This window comes from Manis pentadactyla, chromosome 3 (assembly GCF_030020395.1).
Source record: "Manis pentadactyla isolate mManPen7 chromosome 3, mManPen7.hap1, whole genome shotgun sequence".
Lineage (NCBI taxonomy): Eukaryota > Metazoa > Chordata > Mammalia > Pholidota > Manidae > Manis > Manis pentadactyla.
The window spans coordinates 186522600-186549660 of NC_080021.1; the positions used below are offsets into that span (position 1 = coordinate 186522600).

Here is a 27061-nt window from a genome sequence, read left to right on the forward strand (position 1 = left end):
TCACATTTTAGATGATGGTTCAAGTACCTAATAAAGCCATATTTCAGAAATCTGCATATAGTTACCTGATATTTCTAAGTTCGAAATTGATGTAAACTCCTGGAATAGCACACAGAGGAAGGTGGTAATGTTTACCATTGCCAAGGAAAGTCCACTGTCTCTCCTAGGGTAATTATGTCTGGAGGGGAGAGGAATCTTCATTACTTTTCCACCTACCTCCCCCTTTCTAATCGCTTAATTGGGCATTTCTTGATCTGGCCAACATTTCTGGTCTCTGCTCATTCTTTGCCTTCAGCCACCTCTGACTGCAATCAGGCAATCCCTCACTGTTGTTCACTGACCATTTGTTACTTCTGGGCTTTGCTAATGCCATTCAGAATGACAAAAATCCAGTTTAAGAACTAGTTCAAAGGCCACCTCCACATAGCTGCTCCTTCCTCCCAAGAGCTCCCACGGCCCCCTACCTGAGGCAGCGTGTGCCTTTTGGTATTGTCTTGGTGGCGCCATCCAGACTGTCAGTAAAGTCTGATATGCCCCAGATGAAGGAGTGACTGGATAATACAGCTAAAGTAATGCTTTGTGACTTCCAAGGCTGGTCATAAAAGGCAACACAGCTTACAGCTAGTTTGTTGGAACAGCTGGTAGGCCATGAGTCAATATGTAAAAAGCTCTGTCACCCCAAAGCCACCATGCTGAGGCAGCCCAAACCAGCCCATACAGAGATGACCTGGAGAGACACGAGCTGTCAGCAGAGAGAGACTCCTGGCCAGGGCCTAGTATCCAGCCTCCTGCCCTAACGCTCTAGCCACTGTTGACTGCAAGTGTGTCAGACAACAGAGTCAGAACTGCCAAGTAGAGAATCCCCCAAATTCTTGATCCACAGAAACCATGAAAGAAAATGATTATTGTTTAAGCTGCCTAAGTTTTGAGATGGTTTGTTACACAGCAACAGTAACTAGGAATTGTTTCTAATGCCTACATTATCCTTGTGGAGCTTCATAAAAAGGAGGGAGTTGTTCCAGGGGCTCACTGGTCAACATTTATTTCTAACCTTTTTCTTGGGGCCACTTTGCTTTTTATGTCAAGTTTTAAATGTTATTCAACATAGTATTGGAAGTCTTAGAGCAATCAGGCAAGAAAAAGAATTACGGACATCCAAATTGGAAGGAAAGGATTCTACTATTTGCAGATGACATATATAGAACACCCTACAGACTCCGCCTAAAAATTGTTAGAAATAATGAATTGAGTAAAGTTACAGGATACAAAATCAATATGCAGAAATCTGTTGCATTTCTATACACTAATAAACTGTCAGAGACATTAAGAAAACTCATTTACAACTGCATCAAAGAGAGTAAGTAACTAGGAATAAGTCTAACCAAGGGGGTGAAAGACTTTTACACTGAAAATTGTCAGATGCTGATGAAAGAAATTGAAGATGACATAAATGGGAAGATACTCTGAGCTCATGGATTGGGAGAATATTGTTAAAATGTCCACACTACTCAACGCAATCTACAGATTCAATGCAATCCCTGTCAAAATTTCAATGGCATTTTTTCACAGAAAATGACCACAAAAAAATGACCACAGAAAAACCACAAAAGACCTCAAACAGCCAAAGCAATCTTGAGATAAGAATAATAAAGCTGAAGGCATCACACTCCCTGACTTCAAACTGTATTACAAAGCTATACTAATCAAAACAGTACATTATTGGAATAAGAACAGACATACAGACAACCCAGAAAGAAGCATACACATGTATGATCAATTTACAACAAAGGAGCCAAGAATATAGTTTTAGAAAGGATAATCTCCTCAGTAAGTGGTGCTGGGAAAACTGGACAGCCACATGTGAAAGAATGAAAATGGACCACTATCTTACATATACAAAGTAACTAAATGGATTAAAGACTTGAATTCAAGATGTCAAACCATAAACCTCTTAGAAGACAAAAACAGGAAATTCCTTGATACCGATCTCTTAGTGATGATTTTTGGATTTGACATGAAAAGCAAAGGCAATGAAAGCAAAAATAAACAGGACTACATCAAACCAAAAAGCTGTACAGCAAAAACAACCATAAAAAGGCAACCTACTTAATAGGAGAAAATACTTGTAAATCATATATATTTGATAAGGAATTAATATCCAAAAATATACAAACCCAAAGTCATACCCAAAGGCAAAAACCTAACAATCCAATTAAAAGGCAGAGGATCTGAATATACATTATTCCAAAGACGAGAGAGAGCCAACTGGTACATGCAAAAGATGCTCAACATCCCTAATCACCTGGGAAATGCAAATCTAAGCCATAATGATTTACCACTTCATACCTGTTAGAATGGCCATTATCAAAAAGACAAAAAATAAAAAATGTTGGTGAAGATGTACAGAAAAGGGAACCCTTTGTGCCCTGCTGGTGGGAATATAAATTGGTGCAGCCACTATGGAAAACACTATTGGAAGTTCCTCAAAAAATTAAAAATAGAACTGCCATATGATCCACCGATCCACTTTTGGGCATGTACCCAAAGGAAATGAAAACAGTAACTCAAAAAAATACACATAACCCCATGGTCACTGCAGCATTACTTAAAATAGCCAAGGCATGGAAGCAACCTAAATGTCCACCAATGGGTTAATGGATAAAGGAAATGGAATAGTATTCACACACACACATACACACACAGGAATATTATTCAGACGTAGAAAAGTGAAATGTTGCCATTTGCAAACAAATGGATGGACCTCAAAGGCAATAAGTGAAATAAATCGGACAGAATGAGAATGACAAATACCAATTGACCTCACTTACATGTGGAGGCTAAACAACCAAAAACCAAGCTCATAGATACAGAGAATAGACTGGTGGTTACCAGAGGTAGGAGCAAGTGAAATGGATAAAGGGAGTGGAAAAGTACAAACTTCCAGTTATAAAGTAAGTCATGGGGATGCAACATATCGCATGGTGACTAGTTAATAATATTGTATTGTCTGTTTTAAAGTTGCAATGAAACTAAATCTTAAAAGTTCTCATCACAAGGAAAGAAAATTCTGTAGCTATATGGTGATGGATGTTAACTAGACTTACTATGGTGATCATTTCATAATTTATTTTTAAAAAGTTCTAACTGCTTTCTTTTTATTAAGATTTATTTTGCTAAGAAATCAGTATTGATGCCTTAAAGAAGTTACATCACCTTCAAAAAGCAGTGCAACAATATAAACAACAATATAAATCTCTTCTGGGAGGGGAAATGCTTTTAGCTAGAGATTAAGAACAAAACAAAATACCAAAGTGTTAGGATTTCCACAAGGAAATACATTTATTTTTTCTTTAGAATTTGGCCTAGAACAGTAACAAAAATATTTACATTAAAATAAAATAATATGTAATTACTTAACTATAGCTAACAATTATGTTGGAATATATTACCCTTTGCATGAATTTATTAAAAACTTAAAATTTTGTTTTACATTCAGTACCATTCTTCAATTATCCTGTATGAAACTTGACAGCAATGCAGTTATCTGGTGTATAAAGTGGTTATAGATTTCACTAAGGAACTAATACAGTGAACCATCCATCTCACCCCAGACACTGATGGTCGAGCCAACTAGCTGCCTTCCTGTGAATCACCTGTGGAATTTTTCAACAATAAGCAGGACCTGGAGATTATTATTTCAGGGCTGGTAGAGTTCTAGGAACCAACCAAACTGTCTTCATCTTAACCCACCAGGAAGGAAGGAATTCAAATGCGGTAAAGTCTCTGTTTGTGAAGTGAGAAGGGTCAGGGTTAGGGCAGCCTGGTGGGGGGCTACACTTACCCACTGTGCTTACAAGCACGCCCCCAAGTGGAAAGACGTTTTCTTTTCACATTTGCAAATTTGTATCATTCACAAACGCCCACAGAGACCTTTGCTGCCCTCTTGCTGCGGGTTAAACATCACCCAGAACTTCCCTAACTAGAAAATGATTATTTTATATGGTAACACTGAATCAATAGGCTGTAGAAACCTTTGATTTCCTAAAATAATAATCTGAAAAGTATGCATATGCCTTTTTAGATCATCCTAAAGTACCCATAAAAGCCTGTCTGGACCAAATACTGACTGGCAGAAGTTCCACAGCATAAAAGAATATTTGATTGAATTCACTGCTGAGGGGACAAATCAAGTCACTTGCTAGTGGCATTTTTTAAATAAAGCTTTAGGTAGCCTGGAGCAAATTGGAAAATACTTGCATTTTCAAAGTTTTGGCTCTGAGAGATTGTGTGGCTTAGAAAAAGCATAAAGGGACCTGGGATCAAACCTTGTCTCTAAGACTCACTGGCCACGTAGCTTTAGTCATGTCAGTTCAACACACTAAGACTTAGTTTGGGCTTTTATAAAATGGGAATCAAAACAGCTATCTTACAGGTTATAAGAATTTAAAATAATGTATATGAAGCACCTAGTTCAGAGCCTGACACACAGTAGGCACTTAATAAATGGTGGCTATTCTTCCAGGTTGAAATTGACAGCAAGAACCTTGGCCTTTGTATCTCAACAGCAGTGAAAGTAGACACCCCAGGGTCATACTCCACTTAGTATGAAAGCTATTGAAGGGAGAGGTGTCTGCTTGTCAGTAGCAAAGATCCTTTTGGCATGGTTAATCTCCTTTCAGAGGCTATAAATCTTAGTGGCTTCTCAGCTGTCCTCAAGAAGATAAGGACAAGGTCATAAGGCCATAGTAATTCAGATCCCTAAAGTTGATCAAGGTTCTGTGAGTGTTATAACATCTTTAAACAAGTATTTGGGGGTGACAGATTAAGTCCAATGTCTTGATTGTGGTAATGGTTTCACAGGTATACACATATGTCAAAGTTTATCAAATTGTGTACTTAAAAAATACTTCAATAAAGCTGCTTTTTTTTAAGTTTACTTAGGCTTTTCATAGCCAGATTTCCTTCTGTTTCCTGATTGGATTCCTTTCCACAATCTGAGTTATAGGGTCTGAGGAGGATTAGTAACTCAAACTCCAGAGTCAAGGTCACATCCCAAGCAAGGCCTGCGGGTACATCTAGAAAACAGAGTCTTAAGGCTTCCTTGTTTACTAGCATAGCTCCTTTTGGCACAAAGAAATTGTGACTGGTACTTACAGGATTTGAGCTGAAAAGACCCCAGAGAGGATGGCATCTACAAAAATGAGGACAAGGAGACTAAATAGCAAAAACATAACTGCCTAAGTCACCTGCCAAATAACAAATTTAAATACCTAATTTGCTTTTTTAAGAAATGCTCATCTAAAAGACCACCTGATTCCACTAAGGGGCTGTCGAGTCTCAGGCTACATCCACACCTGGGAGGCCTAGCAGATCCTGCGAGTGGTGTAGTCCAGAACCATGCTGGCAGCACCGAGCAGGGCAGGGTCCACCAAATCCGAAACCACCACATCCACGTCCTGAACCGAGGACAGGGCTTGCTGGCGGATGACGTCTTTGACGATGTGGACATAGTGACTGGCTAGGACTCCAGAGAGGATCACAAGGGAGGGATTTATAGTGTGGAGGATGTTCACAACCCCAAGACCCAAAGCTGTTCCAGCTACAGGAAAAGAAAAATGAAAGTAAGTTTCAGGGCCAGAGCTGATCAAAATGCCAGAGGAAGACAGAAAGAGCCAGGAGCCAGGAATAGTACATTCACACTGCCTAACAGAAGCAGTACTTTTAAAGCTGTTTGTGATTGATTCTTAGTATGAGAAATTATCACATGATGTTTTGGAATGAAAACTGGGTACAAAATTCTATGTACTATATGGTCTCAACCATGTAAAATAAAGACTGGAAGGAAATGTTAACGGTTGATATCTCTGAACAGTAAAACTCTGAAGTGATACTTTTTCTTACTCTCCAACATTTCTATAAATTTCCTATAAAATGAACAAGTAGTTTCTTCATAGTTGTAAAACAAAAATTTAAAAATCTGTTTAAAAAGGCAATGTGCCAAATACCTAGAATGCAATTCCCTTTTCTTCTCAGTAAGCAGGAAAAATACCTCTGCAGAGACATTCCAGAGCCCCAGGCCTGAGGGTGTCTGCAGGCCGCCACCGCAGCAGAGCTGCCTGGAACTCGCTCACCTGTTCTCAGGATGCTCTGGGCCTTCACGTTGCCAAGTTTGGCAGCCTGGATGAGATGGACTGCACCCACGGCTTCGTCTTTTGGCACTGACATCCCTTCCACCAAGAGCAAGTCTTCTGTTTGTGAAGTGAGAAGGGTCAGGGTTAGGGCAGCCTGGTGGGGGGCCATGCTTACCCACTGTGCTTACAGGCAGCAAGCCCTCAAGTGGGAAGACATTTTCTTTTCATGTTTGCAAAATTGGTATCATTCACAAACGCCCACATACACTGCCCCAAAGACCCTTGCTGCCCTCTTGCTGCCGGTTAAACATCACCCAGAACTTCTCTAACTAGAAAATCCTCAACTCTGACAGCCGCTTACCCACCCCTCTAGCTTCTTCCTTCTCACTTCCATATGAAACTGTCCTTGTGTGGTTTTCTTACCCCCAATTATTAGATGACTCTGCCTTCATCTCCCTCCTTACCCATCCCAGATACAATGGCACATGACTTGCCAGCACCCCACATTCTATGGCAGGAAGTCACAGCACCTAAAGAACAGACAGACCAGGGTCCAGCTGCCAGCTCTGCCACTCCTCACTGCATGACCCTGTCCCTGTCACATCACCTCTGTACGTTTCTTTTCTCTATAAAGTCAGGGTGATAATCACTACCCTTGCTGGACTATTTCAGGGATCAAATGACATAATGGGCATGAAGTATCTTGTTCAGTGCTGACCAGATGGTAGGTATTTCTGTCGTGTACAGCCCTTGTCTTTCCTGCCCCTCACCAACACAGGCCCCTGCCACTGCACCTGCTAGTACACTTGGGCTCTGGTGCCCCTTAGGCCTGGCTGGCTCCCTGCCTCTCCCTCTTGGCTCTTCTAAGCTTTCACCGCCTCACATTCTCCCCCCACCCTCCGCCTGACTGCTGAGAGACCTCTGTGCTTCCAACCTCACCGGTGAGGACACCACCAGGCAGGAATTTCCTGAATTTTCAGCTCCCAGCTAGACATCGGTTTCAGTGTGTATCTGCTCCTCCTTCCCTCAGGCCCTCCTCTGCCCGGGCTTTGCAGCTCACCTCTCCCCCTCTTCTGGGCGTATTGTGGGGACTCAAACACCCTTCCTCTCCTGCCTTCTCAGCATCACTCCCATTCCCGCGGTCCGCTTTGCCTCAGGACATGCTCACAACTCCACGTCCCCAAGCGCTTCTTCCCTCTCAGTGCTGTCAGGCTTCTGCTCCCACTGACTGAACTCTTAAAAGATACGCATTTGCCCCCTTGGGGGCAAAATCTGGTTCTTCGGAGCAAAAAAAAAGTCTTACTCTTCATACAAATATTCATAATATATATGTGGCATTAGTGTTTCATGGGGTGGGATGATTAGGAAAAATGTCTGAACAGGCTGCTTATGGGAGTGATAATGAAAAGGATGTTGAAAAACAAACAGTTTTCAGGGCTTCAAAGGACGTCCTCATGGCCAAAGCTGGCGGGCTCTCGGATCTTCTCGTAAGCAGCACTTGTCGCTACTGACTACTCCCCTCAGACACTCTCCTCTGACCTCCGTGACTACCTCCCTGCCCCTCAAGTGCCGACATGTCACAGGATTCCATCCCAGACTCTTGCCTCCCCCCGCATCTCATTCTTAGGTCTAACTCCCACCTCAGTGCTGGGGATCCCCAAATCCCCACGAGTCCAGTCCTCTCTCCTGAGCACCAGAGCCCTGTCGCCAGCTGCCCGCCACGCACCTCCGCCTGGGAACCCATCGGGTCCCCAACCATCAACTCCTGCCAAAACCTCTTCCTCCTCAGAGCCCCAACCCTGAGCTGTCCAGCCAGAAAACTGTGGAGTCATGCTAGAACTGTCCCACCTAAAAGTCATCCTCTGTAAACTACCATTTCCCTCAGAAAGCAAAATGTTAGTGTAGTGAAGAATCTAAAATTCAGATCTGACCGTGTTTTTCTCCTAGTTTTTCAGTGGGTTCTTCAGTAGCTGCTGGTCCTGGCGGCCTCCCTGCTCCACGCTACCCTGCCAAGCCCTTTGCACAGCACCCGCCAGGAAGCACTCCCCTGCTCTTCCAAACTTGCCTCACTAATCTATCCTCTGACAAGCCCCCAGGATGGCACCTCACGCTCCCCTCCATGTGTGGAGGACCCGGAAGGGACACTGCTGTCCCTCCTGTGTGCGCTGACACTGCTGGGCCACCATTCCCCCTGCACTTGCCAAACCATATTATGACACTGGCTCCCTCTTGCATTAGACTGGAAACCATACCGACTTTCATAACATGTCTAGAAACAGCTGTAATTCAAATAGACACTCAGAGTTCAAAAACTGTAATATGTTCATCCATGTAATTCTTCATTAAAATGTGTATTAACTACCCACCCAGTGTGAGCAGCTGAGAAAACAAAAATGAAAGAAATTTTCCCTGCAATGCTGGAGCTCCAAACCCGTCCACCTCCCCTGCTGAAGAGGGGCGTTACTGTGGGGCAGGACCAAGAAGGCTTTGGAGCTTTGGTGTGAGGGAGCCCTGCTTTTCCTCTAGCAAATGAAAAGCTTAAAAATTCTAGTAGCTTCAGTGTTCAGCTCTCTGGAATAGCTACTTTAAAGTACTTGTCTACCATCAGGCTCTTTAATTCTCAGGAGAAAGAAACTAACCATCATGTAGTTTTTTTGCTTCCCTCTGCAAGGCCATTCCAGACGCATACGCTTCAATACACCCATGGCTTCCACAGGAACAATCAGGCCCACCCAGAGACACAACAAGGTGGCCAAGTTCTGCGGCACAGAAGGAGCTTCCATGGATCAATTCATGTTGATGGATGATCCCCCCGCCAATTCCTGTAATGAGACAATAGGCACAGAAGTGGCTCTCCACCTGAAACAGAAATGGTCATCTGCTCGGCAGAGCTTTGGAATGTGAGGCCCTGTGTGATGCCTACTTTCTAGATAACTGAAATTTAGTTAAGTCCCAAAACTTCACCTGGAAGCATTCCAGAGGGAATATTTTTAGCCTGTTGCATGCCCTGTTGCATCTGCTTGGCTCACTGATTCCAAACACAGCTGTGGCGGACAGCTCCATGCCGGCCCCGCCTCACCTTGCAGTGACAGCCTACCATCCCCAGCACATACTGCCTGCCTCCTCACCAGGGCCTCCGTTTACAGTAAAGCCCTCGTCAGCCATGCAAGCACAGGGCCCAGAGGCTGTCCTCAACCAAGGCAAGACAGGAGCCAGCAGATTCAAGTGGGCAAGTCTGGGTGGTACTCTGCAGGCTTGAGAGGTGCTGACAGGCGTCAGCCCCCACTGCCCTCACAGCACCTCCCACAAGGCTGCCTCCACTGGCTTTCCTCCTCTGTTCTGCTCTCCCACTTCCTCACTCTTGCCTCTCAGGATCACCTCCACAATCGAATATGCACATCTAAATCCTTGTGTCGGCTCCTTTTGGGGGAACAAAAATAGAATAGGCTTTCCAAAACATATCACACACCACCTGCTTTCCCAAACAAAGAATATGAAATATGATCTACCTCTTCTTAATCCATGTCTAAAAATTTATGATTCAGTAATCATGAATATCAATGACTATCTTTTGCTATGTAGTTTAGGAGTTATTAAGGAGTAAAGCACAAAAAGGTTCTGCTTTTCAGTGTCCTGCCATCTATTACTTCTTGTGGCACCCACTCTTCATCCTCAATTTGCAGTTTATTATCTGCCATGAGCTTGGAAATGATACCAACCTTACTAAAACTATGCCCAAGACTAAGAAAAGAAGAGCAGTAGCTTATTAAAGGGGAGGCAGTAAAGTATACAGTTTAGGAGCACAAAACAGGTTTTGAAGTTAGACATATCTGGGATCAAATGGTGGCTTGACCACTTACTAGCTCAGTCTATTTCCTTATTTGAAATATAAATTGGGGACATCAGCAATAATGGCAGAGTTGGGAACTCCAAACAAAAGCCCATCCTTCTAATAGAGTAGTTAATAAACCAGCAGAAACTGTCAGAATCTACTTTTTTGGAACTCTGGAAACTAAGAGTTTGCAACAATTAGGAATGCTTAAAGGAAAAAAACATTTAGTAAGAGAGATTTCTGGCATTTTCTGTACCCACCACCCACACCACTCCCCAGCTTGGCAGTGGCCTTGAATAGCAGCCCACATCCCCAGGACAGACGGCAGTACTGGAGTGAGCAGGAGTAACCTTATTTTCAAAACTCTGGTTGGCTCTTCTGACCCACTTGGTGGCTCCTGGAGGACCTGCTCAAAGGGCTTGCTTTGGTCCCACCTACCTCAGAAGGTGCTACCCAGGTGATAGTTGTCAAAAACATTTAAAGGCAAAATATATTTATGAGTCTCTGCTGCCTAAGACAATGGGTAACAGTTGGGGCAAACAATATAGTAACCAAAAACACTGGGAGGAAAGGGAATGAGAATCTTTGGGGAATCAGGTCTTTGAAAGTTCTGACAAGTTCCTGGGAATTTAAAAGGCCACATACATGCCCAGGGCAGGGAACATACTCAGAAAAGAGCCAAGGCTCTATGTTCTCATGTGTGGCTCACCCTCATTCTCTACTGAAGGAGGAAGTGAAGACTCTGGCAGAGTTATAAACTGCCTGGCTGAGTGTGCAGGGCATGGCCCCACACACATTGTAGCTCCTAAAGCACAACCTTCTCTTACTCCCCTTACCTGTGCCAGTGATAAGTGTCACAAAATTTTCCAGGCCTTTCCCTTGGCCAAATTTCCTTTCGGCCAGGGCGGCACAGTTGCCATCATTGTCCACCCACACTGGGAGATGCAAAGTGTCTGAGAGGGGGGTCCTGAGGTCCACTGAGTTCCATTCTTGAATCAATTTGGTTGAATGCAGCACAATTCCTTCCCGAGGATTTACACGACCACCCGTAGAAATACCTGGGGTCCACCACAAACAAGAGAGTAATTCTGATTAGGCAGTCTTAGAAAAGTGTGTCAACTTACTGGGTTTTGAACATAAATTAATTTACCCAAGATCTAAGACAAACATTACCAAGGACTGCAATGAAATGTCTAGCAATTCTGAGCTGAATCTGTAGTTCCTCACAGATTTACAGTACCATCAATGCTTTTCACATAATCCATGTTGGTATCCCAGGAAGTCCCCATGCCTGGGGCCCAGACAGGACCTGGAGCCATCTACACACAGGGCAGGCAGTGACTTGATATTCAATGAAGCATGTAGAACTCATGCATTCTGTACATTAAAATGAACATTTCTTGGATAAGTAATTCATAGTCTCACCTACTCCCAAAATTCTGCAGTTCAGTTTTACAGCTTCTGCTGCAGCTTCTACACACATCTGTAGGATTAAATTAATCCTGTCTTCATAGGTTTTAGGATTGAACTGAGTATACTTCTTAACTATTTCACCCTGAAAGAGAAAAAAGCAAGACCTGTCTTCCTGGTCTTAGTAGCTAAGGAGTATACAGTAACTCTTTTGACCTTTTTCATTATAAATCAGACTTTGCTATAGGACAGTACTGCAGATTTAGACGACAGTGCAGGAAGGGGCTACTTGTCTGGCTTGGGCCAGCCCTGGGACACACTAAGAAGTAGTTTCTGGGGAAGCCATCCTGGCATACAGCACAGCCAACCAGATGGGCCCCTCTCTTAAGTGTAAGGTGAATGTTGCTAATCCAAATCTTCATTAAGAGGTTGTATTTATTTCACACTTTCACGTTGATAAAATTTCCTCGCTTAATTACTAAGGCAAGTAAATAAATATCCTAAGTAGTTAAGCATTAATCATCTCCTATAACTGTAGTCAGATGTGGTATGAGACAGTGGTGTTTACATTACTGCACTTTGTGGTATATCTTGTTTTTAAAATGTTTCTTTGCTCTTCTCACTTGTGCATTATTTTAAGTAAATTTCTGAATAATGCTGTTAAAATCCCACTGAAATGTTGACTAGAATTATGTTAAACTTTTAATTCAATTTGAAAAGAAAGTGCTGACATTCAAAAAATACTCAACATTCCCATCCAGGACATTCAAGCCTTTATGTTTTACAATGAAGTTTTATAATTTTCTTTATACAGATTACATAGTTTTCTGGTTTAGATTACAAAGTTTTTGTTGTTCTGAATATGGTATCTTTTTCCATTCTTTTGTTAATGGATTTTATCTGTTTACGAGGGTTAAAGATGTCATTAATGATTGTCATTAAAAATAAACCAAAAGTGTGCTTCTCAGCCTTCACTGTACATCAGAACTACCTGGGCAGCTTTGAGCAAGTATTGATGCCTTGGCCCCCACCCGCAGAGATTCAAATTTACTTAGTCTGGGGTGGGAGCCAGGCATCTGTCTATTTTTTTAAAGTTTCCAGGTAATGCTAATGTGCAGTCAGGGTTAATAAACATTCCCCTAGAGGGAAAATCAATTATTTAAGCAGAGATTTACTGGTATTTACATATTAATTATTATATCTACACATTTTATTCAATTATCTTAACTCTTTAGCTTGTTGGTTTATTCATACTGCCTATAAATAATATTTTGTTTTTCCCTGTCCACAGTCTCCTTTTTGCTGTTTGTTCCTTGCTTTATTCCCTTCATAACTTCCAGAATTATGTTAAATAATATTGCAGAAAAACATTCTTCTTTCCTTCTTTATTTTAATAGGAATGTCTCTAGAATTTCACCACTAAAAAGGGTGTTGACATCTTTGTTACTTTATATTCTTCCATTAATAGTTTTTAAAGAGCCTGTCTGCCTTCTCTTGAGAAATCATGTTTTCTTTTGCTTTACTTTATTGGACCTAACCAACTTGTGTTTAAAATCCTTGCTATTTCTCATGGACTTCTGAAATTTTATACATCTACAGTATTTCAAAGGTTTTCCTGGTAGGTTCATTCTTCCTTGTTAAGTCATTGGAGATCATTTTTAACATGGACAATTTCATGTTTTTCTGAAGGCTCTCTCAACCTGTCAACACAGTGGTGAGGGTTAAGGGATTGAAAGTATGCTGTTCTCAACTAAAGTCATATTCTAGAGGATTGCAATCCCCCTCACCATTTGCTGATACTGCCCTCTGGGTGGTAACAGTAATCAGCTTACTCCATTCTCCAAGCTGTTACCAAGTATAGAATCTCAGGTCTCCTGGGTAGCATAAGCCCTCAGTGGGGCCTAGTGCATCTCCCATAGTCAAGTTTACAAACGTGGATTTCCTGAGAATTTTACTTCTTGAGATGTTAATGGTTAGTACAACACAGAGACAAACACTGCAGTGGATCCAAAAGTCAGTACTGTGTGTAAATGATTGTAAGTTCTCATGTATGTTTCTAGTCTTACCTTCCAACCATACTTTTCAAAATCACTTATTCATACAGAATATAAAGTTAAGACATCAGGAGTTATTTTACCTTCATGCTGACTATTGCAACTCGGAGGTTTGTCCCACCAAGATCGACTGCCAAGGCACTTAGAGTTTCAAGAATATGGTCAATATCTTGAGAGATATTCTCCTTCACAGGAGGAAAGCAGAATTTCTTTTGTAGTGGCTCTTGAAGATCAATAGATTTGAGAAACTTCAAAATCCTTGGAACAGCATTTCCATCCCCATAAATCTTTGAACTGCAATATCCCAAAAGTCAATTAAGTGCTTCTCTCATACATGTTAAATGATATTGAGGATATGATATTAATGGAATCTGAAACTTTAGGTAATAGTTTGTGCCTTTCTCAAAATAATATCTGGATCTCCTCAGCAACATAGTAGCTAAGTACCTACACATTACCAATGCAATGCCTAATTCCATTGTTTGAAATACAACTATTTCCAGTCTGAGCTACATTAACAACATACTTCAGTCATCAAGGAAGAATTATATTTGTTAAACCAATTTCAGAATATAACATAGTTTGGGGCCGTGAATTTATTTGTTTATTTACTTGTTGCTTCTTTAATCTTTACATCCTGGGGGGAAAAGGTATTTTCAGTAAAAACATTCAAATCCAGGAAAATCTTGTTATTTTGGAATGGAAAGGAGGTCAATCTAAATTAATTAAAATGCTGACCTAAACTATTTTTAAAGAGAATCAGCTTTAGTACTTTCTAATATTTAGTAAGCTAAAGAAGTTATTTCCTAGTGGAAGTGCTATATACTAAGTAACTGAAACAAAAACGTCATTCTCCATTGGAATAAGGGTTATCTTAGCAAGCCCTGTCTCACCAGCAGCTAAAGACCCCAAGGGACACAGAATGAGAGCTCTGCTAGGATGACTAAACAATTGTCACAGCTTGAAAATGGTCCTAAAGGCAGCACCCCCTTTAAATCCCTTTTTTAGAAGGGTGTGTACTCACCAAGGATATTGTTTACCAAACTGCAGGTGCAGCGCTTGCAGTATTTTGTCTTGGGTATCAGCATCCCGGACATGCAGGACATTCTCCCCTAGGTAAATCCAGTGACACAATGCAATGATTCAGAAGTGGGAATATTCAAAGAATAAAGAAGTTAGCAGTGTATTGTGCTCATAATTAACCCTGAAACTCAGGGAACTTCAAATGAGTCTTCTTCTGTTAGAGAAACACCAGCTTTTCTACTTTATACCTTTTTTATGCACTCAGCAAGACTTCCATATACTGAATATTTAAGGACACTAGGGTCCTTTATTCCCAAAGACAATAAATCAAGTTTTTGTTTGTTTATGGAAATAAATAAGGTAGATTAATGTAACACCCACTTACCACCCATCTAGTCATCTAGCATGTCCACTCTTCCACTTTGCCATGCCTTCCATCTACTCAGCCAACTTGGCAAATCAGCGGACAGGCCAGGTTGGCCAAATAGTCAATTAGCCAGTCAAATCTTCAGACACTTTTTCCCATACATTTTTCTGACCAATGTGAGGGAGTAAATACAGTGAAAATGGCTATATTTTTTCAATAGACTTGGCTGAGAAGAGAATAGCAGAGGGTGGTGGCTGGAGAGAGGCATGGGGTCAAGGAAGAGGTAATTTATACTGTTTTATTTTTAAGATATGAGAGACCTAAACATTTTAAATGGTGAGAAAGCTAAAGATACATGGTAGAAAAGGATGACTGGTCGGTCCCTGAGAAGGCAGGAAGGGTGGGGACTTAGACTAACACAGGTAGAAAGCTGAGCAGTGGACAGGCAGGAAAACCCCATGCCTGCCAATCTAAAGAAGGTAAGAAAAGGATGGGTGGCTTTGTGTTGACGTAAGTGTGGTGGCAGAAAGTGCAGGGACTGCTTTTGACAAAAGACCACATTGCCAAATCAGTGTAGTTCTCTGTTCACATCGTAAATTCTCAGCAGCATCCAACACCAGCTCCTTTAAATACTTCGTTTTCTAGGCCTTAATGATACCACCCTCCTGGTTTTCCTCTGACCTCACTGGCAGTTCCTTTCCAGTCCTCCTTGCTGGCCTTCCCTCCTCACCAGAACTCTAAATGGTGAAGGGCTCCAGAGGTTGGTCCTGGGCTCCATTCTCTTCCCTATTTACATGCTCTCCCTAGGGAATCTCATTTAGTCTCTTGGTTTTAAATACCACCTCTGGTAGACTGCTCTATTATCCTCAATATCCTTTCTCTGTATTAGTAACAGAATTTTTAGCTGGGCATTTGATCACCCAGCTAAAGACTACGTACTTATTCTTCAGCTTCCCCTGAAGCTAGACTATGTGCCATTGGGATGTGTGAAGAGATACTTGCAACTTCCAGGCTGTACTTTTAAAAGGAAGGACACCTTCCTCTTTCCAGGAAGAACTGGAGAACCATCAAGAAGATGGAAGTTAAGTCTCTGATGAGTGTGGAACTGCCCCTACCAGTGAGAAACAAAGGAAATCTAACTTACTTGTAAGACACTGTTATCGCAGGTCTCTCTGTTACAGCAGCCTAACTGATAGGCTAACTAAACACCATCTGTATGCCAGTCATTCTCAAATTTTTATCTCCAAGTCAAACTCTCTCTGGAACTATCTAGCTTCTTACCTGCCATCTCCACTTTAATATCTAATAGGCATCTCAACATGTCCATGACAGAACTCTTAATTCCATTCCCTCCCAAATCTATTCCTCCTCAGTGTCCCCAGGTCAAGAAAGAGTACCCCTACTGCTCAATACAAAACCTAATAACTATTGTTGACTGCCTTCTTCCTTTCATCACTCACATCCAAGCATCAGCAAGTACCGCAACAAACCCCAAATCAAACTTTCCTCCATCTCTGATACTACCACACAGCCTGCCACAGTAACCTCTCACATGCACTGAAATAACCTCTTCACTGATCTCCCTGCTTCCCCTCCTGTTCCACTACCTTCCCTCCACATGGCAGTTAGAGTGATCTTTCCAAAATGCCAAGTCATATGGCGTGATCCTCTCCCATAAACAGCTTTCTCATCGTTACAAAAAATTCCAGACTATTCACCCTACCTTACAAAGGTCAGCTTCCTTCACTAGCACCACTGTGCATCACTTCCTCTTGCCCACTATTTGACATCTGCATTGGCCCTTCTGTTTCTCAAATACATCAAGCTTATTCCTATCTTAGGATCTTCATACTGGCTGTTCCCTCTTCTCCCTGATCCTCACAGATTCTTGTTATTCAAATCTCAGCTTAAAGAACTGATTAACAAGAATCCATGATCTCCTCACAGAGACCTTCCCTTATCCAATCTACTGTAGTCCATCATGTTACTTTGTGTTATAGCACAGTACAGAGAAATCCTGGTATTTTTCTTTTCTATCATCTGTCTCCCCTCTCACTAGAATAGAACTTACACAAAATCTCAGCCCCTGTTAGTCTAGTTTACTGCCAAATGCCAGTGCCTAGGACATAGTAAGTGCTTATTAAATATTTTCTTAATGAATGAATTGATGAAGTTGAAAGAATTTCCACCTGATGACTTCTATTTTCTCTGCAAAGTGGGGAGCCAAGTAATATGTTGGTAATAAAAGGGGAAGAATATTTGAATATAATAGAAAATAGGGTAGCAATTATGGAGAATGGAGAAAGAACAGAACTGGAACTCATCTTGATTCTAGTCCAGTTCTTTTTACATAAACTATATTCATTTTTCCATCAGCTACAGAAATATATTTGCATGTGTAGTATTAGAACTTGGACTGATGTTAGTAATGAGATTTAGCTCAGTCAGCAAATTTATTAATAATGATCCTACTTACATGTAGTTATTAAGGAGGCATCTTACTTAGAACTGCCATGCTCTGAGGTACTGACTAGGCAATAATATTGTAATATCTTTGTATGGTGACATATGGCAACTATACTTATTGTGGTATTTAGTAATGTATGTAACTGTCAGATCACTATGTTGTACACCTGAAATAATATAACATTTTACAACTATATTTCAATTAGAAATGAAAAAGTACTGATTAAAGAGATTCTACTGGGTCCAGAAAATGAAAGACTAGCATTCATATACCTAGAACATATTCAAGAACATTCTCTCTTAAACACAGCCATCAAAGACCATAATTAACTATGAAACTCTTAGCTCTGATATTACAAAGACAATAAACATGTAAGTTAGAGCCCTAAAACAATTTGGTAATCACTGTGTGCTATTTATAGATTTTAAGCTACAACTGGTCATTAACCTCCTTCATTCACTTCTTCATAAAAATATATGCCAGTACTGACACATGCATGCCTTCTAGTAATTCCTATGTATGTATCAAGCCTAGTCAGTTGACATATAAGCAAAGGTAAATACCTGTTTCTCTTCCAATCTGACGTGTTCCTAGGTTGATCACAGGTGTTCCAAAAGCTCCAACTTCTCGTACCCCACAGCTGCTGTTCCCAATCATACAACCAGCGTGGGCAACTAACTGTATAAACTGGTCAAACGGGACGTGTTTAACTGCACGGAAATTGGGATGATGCTCAATGCCCTTCTTCCGCATCACTCGAACCATCTCTTTGCTCCCTTTGAAAATGAAAAGAACCAATGTTAAATGGTTTATGATATAAAGAAACATACCCCACTTAAAGAAATCTCCCTATGAAAACTCACTGATCTCTTCATGATGAGTATCTAAAATGTCTGGTCAGCTCTCTGCTTCAGCTCATCTAAGAACTTTAAACAGCAGCACCTGGGACTTTTTCAAACAGCATTCAGCAAAGTAAATTCCCTTTATTAACACCCCAGGGAAAGTCTTTACCTAAACAACAATTAAGAGGCTCAAGAGAGGCCAGCAGTCTTTGTCTCAAAAGCTAGAAGTTCCTAAATGGAAATGTCTTGCCCTCCGCATCCCAAGCTGATCAGAGAGCCTCTGCCTCAGCTGTGCTCACATTTACACTTAACCATATAGCTCAGTGTATGTCAGATCCACTTTACAGGGAGGAAGCTCTAAGAAAATGATAAATTCTGACACTGTGGCTGGTATTTTATTTGAAATGCATGATTTTTAAACAATGTTACAGGTGTAGAAGGGAAGACAATATTTGATGCCTGTCTACTCACCCAAAGCTACCACCTACCAAAGGAGGCAAAGTTGCTACTCTGATTGGTTAGATGGCAGGACAGCAACCACATCGTGTTCACCAGTGGGCAGGAGCCACTGATGTAGAGGCTGGGCATGCATGCGTTGTGTCTCTTTTTTAACTTTCTCTATGTAGCAAGGTAGGTAATAGACGCAGGGTCTAACTCCTTAGAGGAGGCCCGGCCACTTCTCTCTATATCCAATCCTGCCAGCACACGCTAGTCATCACCTATAATTACTGTACTACATGGTACGCAGAAGGTGCTACCTTTCCAAGATTCAGATTTGGGCTCACTGAAGGCTTTTCTTTGGCCTGAAGCCTAAACCTCAGGCACTTATGCTGTTTACATTGGGGAAAGTGCATACCATGCCGGATAAAGATAAAGAGATGCCTTGGCTCTTATTTCCCTATTATGCCTTCTGTATACTTTATCAAAAACCCTGTGAGGAAGAGAGGCAAGTGGCAGACATGATTTAGGCATTCCTGGAACCCTTTATTGTCACAGGGGAAAAATATCTCTCATTCTAAAGTGCATACAATCAGAAAAGTATATTACAAACAGTATCATTGGCAATGAATACTTAGTAAGACAGATACATAATTACATTATAAAATTCACACAAAATTAAATTTAGGATTAGGAAAGAATAATTATTAAGGGTTTTGAAATAGTGATACATTACCTGGATGAAATCTGTGTTGGGGGTTCTTAATTTTTTTTCCCAACTAACACCCTTTACTTCCTCTAAGAGAAAAGGTTATTCGAGACACTAAAAGAGGGAAATTTTCAGAGTAAGATGGTGACATCTTGGCATTGCAAAGAAGGGTCCTGCCTCCTTTAACAAAAAATGCTGAATTACTCAGCAGTGAGTGGTGTCAGCTAAAAATTACCAGTATTTGAAAGCTCCTCAGTGCCAAGCCCTGCTCTGGCATTTCTTACTGATATCTCATATCCCCAGTAACCTGGGTAAGGTCTCACTAGCACCAAAGCCTACAATACCATCCACAAGTAGGTGCTCAATTAGGTCAGGCTTGAGGATCAAGTGGTTGGAAATTCAAGATCTGAGCTGCTTAAGCTCAAGATTACCTTAACACAGCTAACATAAATAAACAAGAGAACAAGAAATAATAATGGCTGTTTTATTGTCAGTGAGATCGTTAACTTTCGTAAAGACACTCTCTCACCTTCTAAGGTTTATGCCTCTTGGCCATTGCATTTTCTGGTTGGTGGAAACTAAAGAGAAGAGGTTAAACATGAAACTAGAGTACAGATTAGATAAATTTTTTACTTTTTAATTGTAATAAAGTTGATGTACAATATTATGTTGGTTTCAAATGTACACAATAGTTACTGGATAACTGTATAGTATTTCTTTCCTTTTAAATTTCTACTAAACTTTGCAAAAACCTCACAACCTGTACTATCCACTACAAAATTGGTGATTCTTTGAAAATTGAAATGTATTTCAGAATAAAGTGGCCTTCAATGATAAGATGAGTAAGACAGGAAGGGCAGTCAAAAGAAGACATAATAGAAACATAAAACTGGAAAGATAAGTGGCATAATTTCATTTTCAAGTTCAGTTACCTGCATCAATATTTGGAAACAGAACTAGTGTCCGCTTGTTAAATGAGATAAGGGCATCCAATGTTAATTCAAACATTTTTATGGAATGCTTAATATCAGTGGTCACAGGGTGCTGTAGTGCAACAATGTAATCTTTAGGTTTTACATCATCACCTGTTTAAAGAAAACCAAACCACATTGCTTCATTAGTTAAGAATCTTAAAGGAGGAAGAAGCAAATTCTAAAAAGCAAGACCCCAAAGCCTGTGCTTTTAAAAATGATAAAGAAAAACGAAAATCCTAAGCAAAGCATCCAAATTAGGATCAAATCATATGAACTTACAGAAAAACAAGTCCAGTAATTCAGCAAACTTAAAATTTTACAAAGGTACATGCTGCCTCAAGCAAAATATATAAATAACTTTAAATAACAGACACAAGAATTCATTCTTTTAAAACCCAAAGTATTTCAATGCATTAGAAAAATGTGAATCTTCCCAATTTCTAACTAGTGTTTCTAATGAATTATCAGCAATATTAATGAATTAAAGAAGCTTCTTACTTTAAGGTACAGCTAACAAAAGTAAGAGAGTAAGAAGTAACAATAATGGTTGTTTTACTGTGGTCAGCAGGATCAGGACTTCCTGAGACACTATTTCACCTTCTGAAGTTTATGTCTCTTGGCTATTGCGTTTTCTGATTGGTGGAAACTGGATGGAAAAGACTAAACATGAAATCTGTTGCTTCTCGATGTGCAACTTCTGACATTCTCTACCCTTGTCTCCAGAACTCAGCAGCTTCAGCCCTCCCACACAACCCTTTTCACGAAGGTATCATTTTGTCTTGTGTTGTAAAGTTCTGCATTTGCTGTTTCTTTATTACGAATTTAACATGTGTTTTTAACTTTGATAACATTTTTATTAGGGCTACTACTTATTAATATTATGAATACAAGGCTGCATGTCCTGAGTGGCCTTACCCAACCTATTTTCCTATAAGCAGGGTGGTAACATCAGAAGTTGCAGGTCAAGAAGCCACTGTACAAAGCGTGTACAGTGAACTATGAACTAAAACCTGTGCCTTCTGAGAACCTCCCCCCTCATGTTCTGAGAGAAATCTTCTGCATACATGGATGTTTATTGCCCTCGTCTAGCTCGGATTAACACATAGTCTACAGGCACACACCTGATCATCTACATTTGCTCTCTTACAACACTAAACTCTGTTTTCTACCTTTATCTCGTATCTACCTACCACTTCAGCATTTTATTAAAAATAATAATAATAGAGAAATGTGGTATCCACATATAAATCAAGTTTAAAAATCAAATGAGTATTCATATTTGGGCTGACTGTGTATAGTTCATAATGCATGAGCAGAACCGAAAGCTTCTGTGATGACTGCCCTTGCACTGTTCACCATGTAACTTATTCACTATGTAAGAATTTGTGCTCCATGTAAGAATTTGTTCGTTATGCATCAGAAGACTGGAGACTGACGGAAATTAGGCTTGGGGTGGATTAATGATTGTGCATTGAGTATTGACCCCCCTATACAGAAATTTATTGTGGTTAACAACTATTTGATCAATAAATATGAGAGATGCCCTCACAAAATATATATATAAACACACTTCCAATTGTAAAATAAATAAGTAACCGGGATGTGATGTATAGCATAAGGAATATAGTCAAAATATTGTAACAGCTTGGTATGGTGATACCTGGTACCTAGAATTATCACAAATGTCTATTGCCAGGGATAGATAGTTTGGATTCACTGCCTTTTCTTTTTCACTGGTTAAAAAAATATATAGTTTTTGCTATTTTATCATCCTTCTTTTCATAAATTGCTGAAATGGTTCCAGATAGTACTTTAAACCCTACAGGTACAGTCTTGCTGCATTCAGCTTTAAAAGGGTTATTTTTCATTAATTGCAAGTTTTTCAGAAGTATGTTTTCAGAATACATATAGAGCTAACAGTATAATCAGAAGAGAATGCAAGAGTGTTTACTTAGAAGCATACAGAAAGGAGAGACTGAAGAGACAGAAGTTTGTTCCCGCATTATTTAGACAGCTTCCATGTAACTGCAAATCTGTCCAAGGATAAGAAATACATAGACTGGATTAACTTATATGGTAGGAAAGCCCAATTCTTTTCTAATGAGATCTGGATTAAAAATATACACAATCACTCAGTCAATTTTCTATTCATTAATTTTATTATTTAAGTTATATCTTAAAAAAGGAGAGCCATAAATACTTAAACAGATGATTAGTCCCATTTGTCCTCAAGATATTACTCTAAAAATAAATTAACTAATTGACATTCTGTTTATAAACCTATTTTCTTTTCCTCTGATTAGCAAAAGATCACTTCTAGGAAGCTAGATCACTGATCAGTGAAGATTTCAGACCTTAAGGCTTATTTATAGAAATAAAAAATCTAGTAGTACAATTATGACTTTTGATTTTTAACATTTATCATCATAATCCCTTGTATTAGTAAGTACTTACAGCTTACTGTTTTCAAAATTCATTATATCACCTGAGTATTCCAACAATGCCATAAAAAAGGAATTAAAAGTAATTTTTTCATTGTACTAAAAAACAAAATACAGAAAAACAAAAACACTCATAATTCTACTAACCAGAAATAAGTATCACAAATGATTCAGTGTACCTACTTCCTAACTTTTCCATTATGTTACAGTTTTTATAAAAATGGCATATTATACATACAATTTTTCCTTTTTGTTGTATCAAGATCTGTCCTTGTAACCAAATACTCACCTACATCTAAATATTCACTCTATACATTATAGATTTTAAAAAGTCAATCCTTTAAGCCTGTTTTACAGAAAAGGTGAGAGTCATGGAGTGAGGTCATACCACAGGGTGAGATCTATGAACTAAAACCTGTGCCTTCTGAGAACCTCCCCCCTCATGTTCTGAGAGAAATCTTCTGCATACATGGATGTTTATTGCCCTCGTCTAGCTCAGATTAACACATAGTCTACAGGCACACACCTGATCATCTACATTTGCTCTCTTACAACACTAAACTCTGTTTTCTACCTTTATCTCGTATCTACCTACCACTTCAGCATTTTATTAAAAATAATAATAATAGAGAAATGTGGTATCCACATATAAATCAAGTTTAAAAATCAAATGAGTATTCATATTTGGGCTGACTGTGTATAGTTCATAATGCATGAGCAGAACCGAAAGCTTCTGTGATGACTGCCCTTGCACTGTTCACCATGTAACTTATTCACTATGTAAGAATTTGTGCTCCATGTAAGAATTTGTTCGTTATGCGTCAGAAGACTGGAGACTGACGGAAATTAGGCTTGGGGTGGATTAATGATTGTGCATTGAGTATTGACCCCCCTATACAGAAATTTATTGTGGTTAACAACTATTTGATCAATAAATATGAGAGATGCCCTCACAAAATATACATATAAACACACTTCCAATTGTAAAATAAATAAGTAACCGGGATGTGATGTATAGCATAAGGAATATAGTCAAAATATTGTAACAGCTTGGTATGGTGATACCTGGTACCTAGAATTATCATGTATATAAATGTTGAATCACTGTGTTGTACACCTGAAACTAATGTAATGCAATACTGTTGTCAACTACCCTTCAATAAAAAAAACAAAACAAAACAAAAAAACCTGTGCCTTCTGATTGCTCACAGAATATTCTATCCACAGTAGTTTCTGAAAGGATTGAAACATACTCAACACTGACAGAAACAACCATTAGACTGCGTAAGTCTGAGACTTACCTAACCACATCCGAATGATGCTCATATAATCTTTGTTCTTGGCAGAGAGAAGTTTGTCATAGGAAGGACACCCTGCCAAAAGGATGCGATCGTGGTCCTCACACATGGATATCAGGTGCTGCTCTGCACTTCGGGTGCAGCACACGTGATAATGAGCCAGTTTTGTTATGGCATGTCTGATAGAGTCATCAATGGTCCCACTGACTTCCCCCCCTTCAATGTGAAGGATTCGGATGTTCATCAAGGCAGCAGATGTAGCCAGAGCCAAGGCATCAAACCTGTCTCCGTGAACAATCATGATATCAGGCTTCAGGCGATTAAGGACATCTGGTAGCTTCACTAGGGCCAGGCCTACTGACTCCACCATGGCTGCCTCATCTTCTCCTCTAACAATTGTGTGTAGCCTGGTATTAATGTCAAAGTCATCTTGTTCAATCATACGATACGTGTTTCTAAAGCAGGAGAGAAATAAAGATGTAAGAGCATGTTCTTAAACATAGGGCCAAAAAACATTGAGAAAAGCAATTTAACAACCCTGACGGGAAAAATATGTGTAAAATTTACTTGTTAAAATAAAGTTAATGAATTGGAGTGTAACTTGCACACAGAAATTAAAAGCATAGGTCATAAATATACAGACCCCTTGATTAATTATTCTACATAAATAGCCTCCATCCAGATCAGGATGTAAAATAATCTTGGAAGTCTCACTTGTGCCCCTCCTGGTCAATACCTGGAGGTAGAAACGTCTGAGGGAGAATTTTTTTCTATTAGGAAAAAAGACCAAACTTTTAACAGTGTTTATGACTTTCTTCTTTTTTTATAAATCTTTACAAAGAAATATGCCACTTAACAGAAAAATGTTACTTATAAGCAAAGCTCTTTTTTTTTTTTTTGCTATTTTGTACCAAAAAATATATATAGGGAGTCAGGAAAAATACCTGACTTGTCACTATAAAATAAATTTCCGAATGACGGAAATCATCTCCTGATTTCTCTTTGTATGGTACCATTAATACAGCGTAATTCTGAATGGGGTGAAAATGTAGGTTTCACAACATTAAATTGGCTGTTTCATGCTTCAATAACCATAGCAATTCTCAATGCCTTATAGTTGCCTGTCTGATATGACTAGATTTTAAAAGATATGGCTTTCTTTCTAAATATAATACGTTATTTTAAAATCGGAAAATATAAAAAATTATCATTCCTAAACCCCACTGTTTTTTTTATTCCTTTCCAGCCACTTTATACATATTTTACCACAGTTGAGAACATATCATACATATAATTTTGTAATCTACATAATCCATTTAACACTGTAATATTTTTCTCAAATCATCAAGTATTCTTTACATACATTACTTTACACCATAGAGATGTTCTAGTAGTCATTTTATAGGTTCCTTTGGATTTTCTTACACGAACTATCATGTTTTCTGGAAGTAAAGTCAATCTTCGTGTCTTTACTCAATTTCTTGCTTATGTCCAGTACAAGTTGAAAAGTAGAAATATTTATCTTGTTTCCAATCTCAGGTAGGGGAGAGAATAATTTTATATTAGCTGTGGGGTTTTCACATATGGCCTTTGCCCAACTGAGGAATTTTCCTTCTATTCCAGGTTTGCTAAGAATTTTTATCATAACTGTTTAATTTCGTCAAGTGCTTTTTTGACATCTCTTGCAATGATCATGTGTTTCCTCTATTCTGTTAACGTGAATTACACTGATTTTCAAGTGTTAAATCAATATTGAATTCTTGAGAGAAACCCAGTTGGTCATGATCATGTGTTTTTTATACTACTGGATGTTATTTTTTTTTCAATTTTATGCCTGTACTCATGAGGGCTACTGGTCTGAACTTATGTATATGTCAGGTTGCAATATCAGAATTATACTAACCTTATAAAACAGTCTGGGAAAGTTTCATTTTCTGAAAGAGTTTGTGTAAGACTGGTGTTATTTCTTCCTTATGTGTTTGATAGAATTCATAAGTGAAGCCATCTTTGTGGGAAATTATTATTATTATTATTATTTTTTATTGAAGGGTAGTTGACACACAGTATTACATTACATTAGTTTCAGGTGTACAACATAGTGATTCAACATTTATATACATGACAATTCTAGGTACCAGCTATCACCATACCAAGCTGTTACAATATCTTGACTATATTCATTACATCCCGGTTACTTATTATTTTACCATTGGAAGTGTGTACTTTTTTTGTGTGTGTGTGAGGGCATCTCTCATATTTATTGATCAAATGGTTGTTAACAACAATAAAACTCTGTATAGGGGAGTCAATGCTCAATGCACAATCATTAATCCACCCCAAGCCTAATTTTCATCAGTCTCCAATCTTCTGAGGCATAACAAACAAGTTCTTACATGGAGAACAAATTCTTACATAGTGAATAAGTTCTTACATGGTGAACAGTACAAGGGCAGCCATTACAGAAACTGTGGGAAATTATTTTTATAGAAAATGTTTTATAATAAATTCAATTGAACAGATACAGGACTATTGAGATTTCCAGTTTCTTCTGTGTCAGTTTTATAGGAATGTTTTTTTCAAGGAGTTGGTCTGCTTTAGCTAAGTTGATTCTCAAATTTATTGGCCTAATATTCTCCCATTATTCTTTTAATGGCTGTTAAGATCAGTAGTGATATCCTCTTTGTCAACTTATATTGGTAATTTCTGTGTTCTCTTTTTTTATGTTTTACTAGGAGTTTGTGAAGAACTTTTTCAAGAACTATGGCTCTGTTAATTTCTTCTAATGTTTCATCTATTTTTATATGTCACTGATTTCTACTCATTTCCTCCCTTCTACTTACTTTGGGTTAATTTTTTCATCTTTTTCTTGTTTAATTAAGTGAAAACAGATCATTGACTCTAAACCTCTTTTTTAAAAGACATCTAAACCTACAAATTTTGATACACTGTAATTTTATTATTCAGTTTAGAGGTTTTCTAATTTCTGTTAGGATATCTTGTTTAATCTATAGGCTTAAAACTTGACAACAACAAAAAAAAACAACCTGACTTAAAAAAGGGTAAAGACCTTAATGG

At 39.2% G+C, this 27061-nt stretch overlaps 1 protein-coding gene across 7 annotated transcripts in view; it reads right to left on the reverse strand.

The window, feature by feature from the left end:
- Positions 1-3314: 3314 nt before the first annotated feature.
- Positions 3315-27061, reverse strand: part of GNE (glucosamine (UDP-N-acetyl)-2-epimerase/N-acetylmannosamine kinase) — a 46307-nt gene continuing 22560 nt past the window's right edge. For 3 of the 7 annotated variants that reach the window (XM_057498844.1, XM_057498840.1, XM_057498845.1), the window contains exons 3-12: positions 23990-24441; positions 20206-20358; positions 17848-18060; positions 14452-14539; positions 13511-13721; positions 11389-11518; positions 10800-11021; positions 8771-8953; positions 6132-6248; positions 3315-5599 (exon numbers count right to left, since the gene is read on the reverse strand). In XM_057498844.1, coding sequence (XP_057354827.1) covers positions 5364-5599; positions 6132-6248; positions 8771-8953; positions 10800-11021; positions 11389-11518; positions 13511-13721; positions 14452-14539; positions 17848-18060; positions 20206-20358; positions 23990-24441 — 2005 coding nt within the window. In that variant the 3' untranslated portion in view covers positions 3315-5363. Of the gene's footprint in view, positions 5600-6131; positions 6249-8770; positions 8954-10799; positions 11022-11388; positions 11519-13510; positions 13722-14451; positions 14540-17847; positions 18061-20205; positions 20359-23989; positions 24442-24935; positions 25018-27061 lie in introns of all 7 variants that reach the window. The other 4 variants (XM_057498843.1, XM_057498846.1, XM_057498842.1 and 1 more) reach the window with 4 other exon arrangements.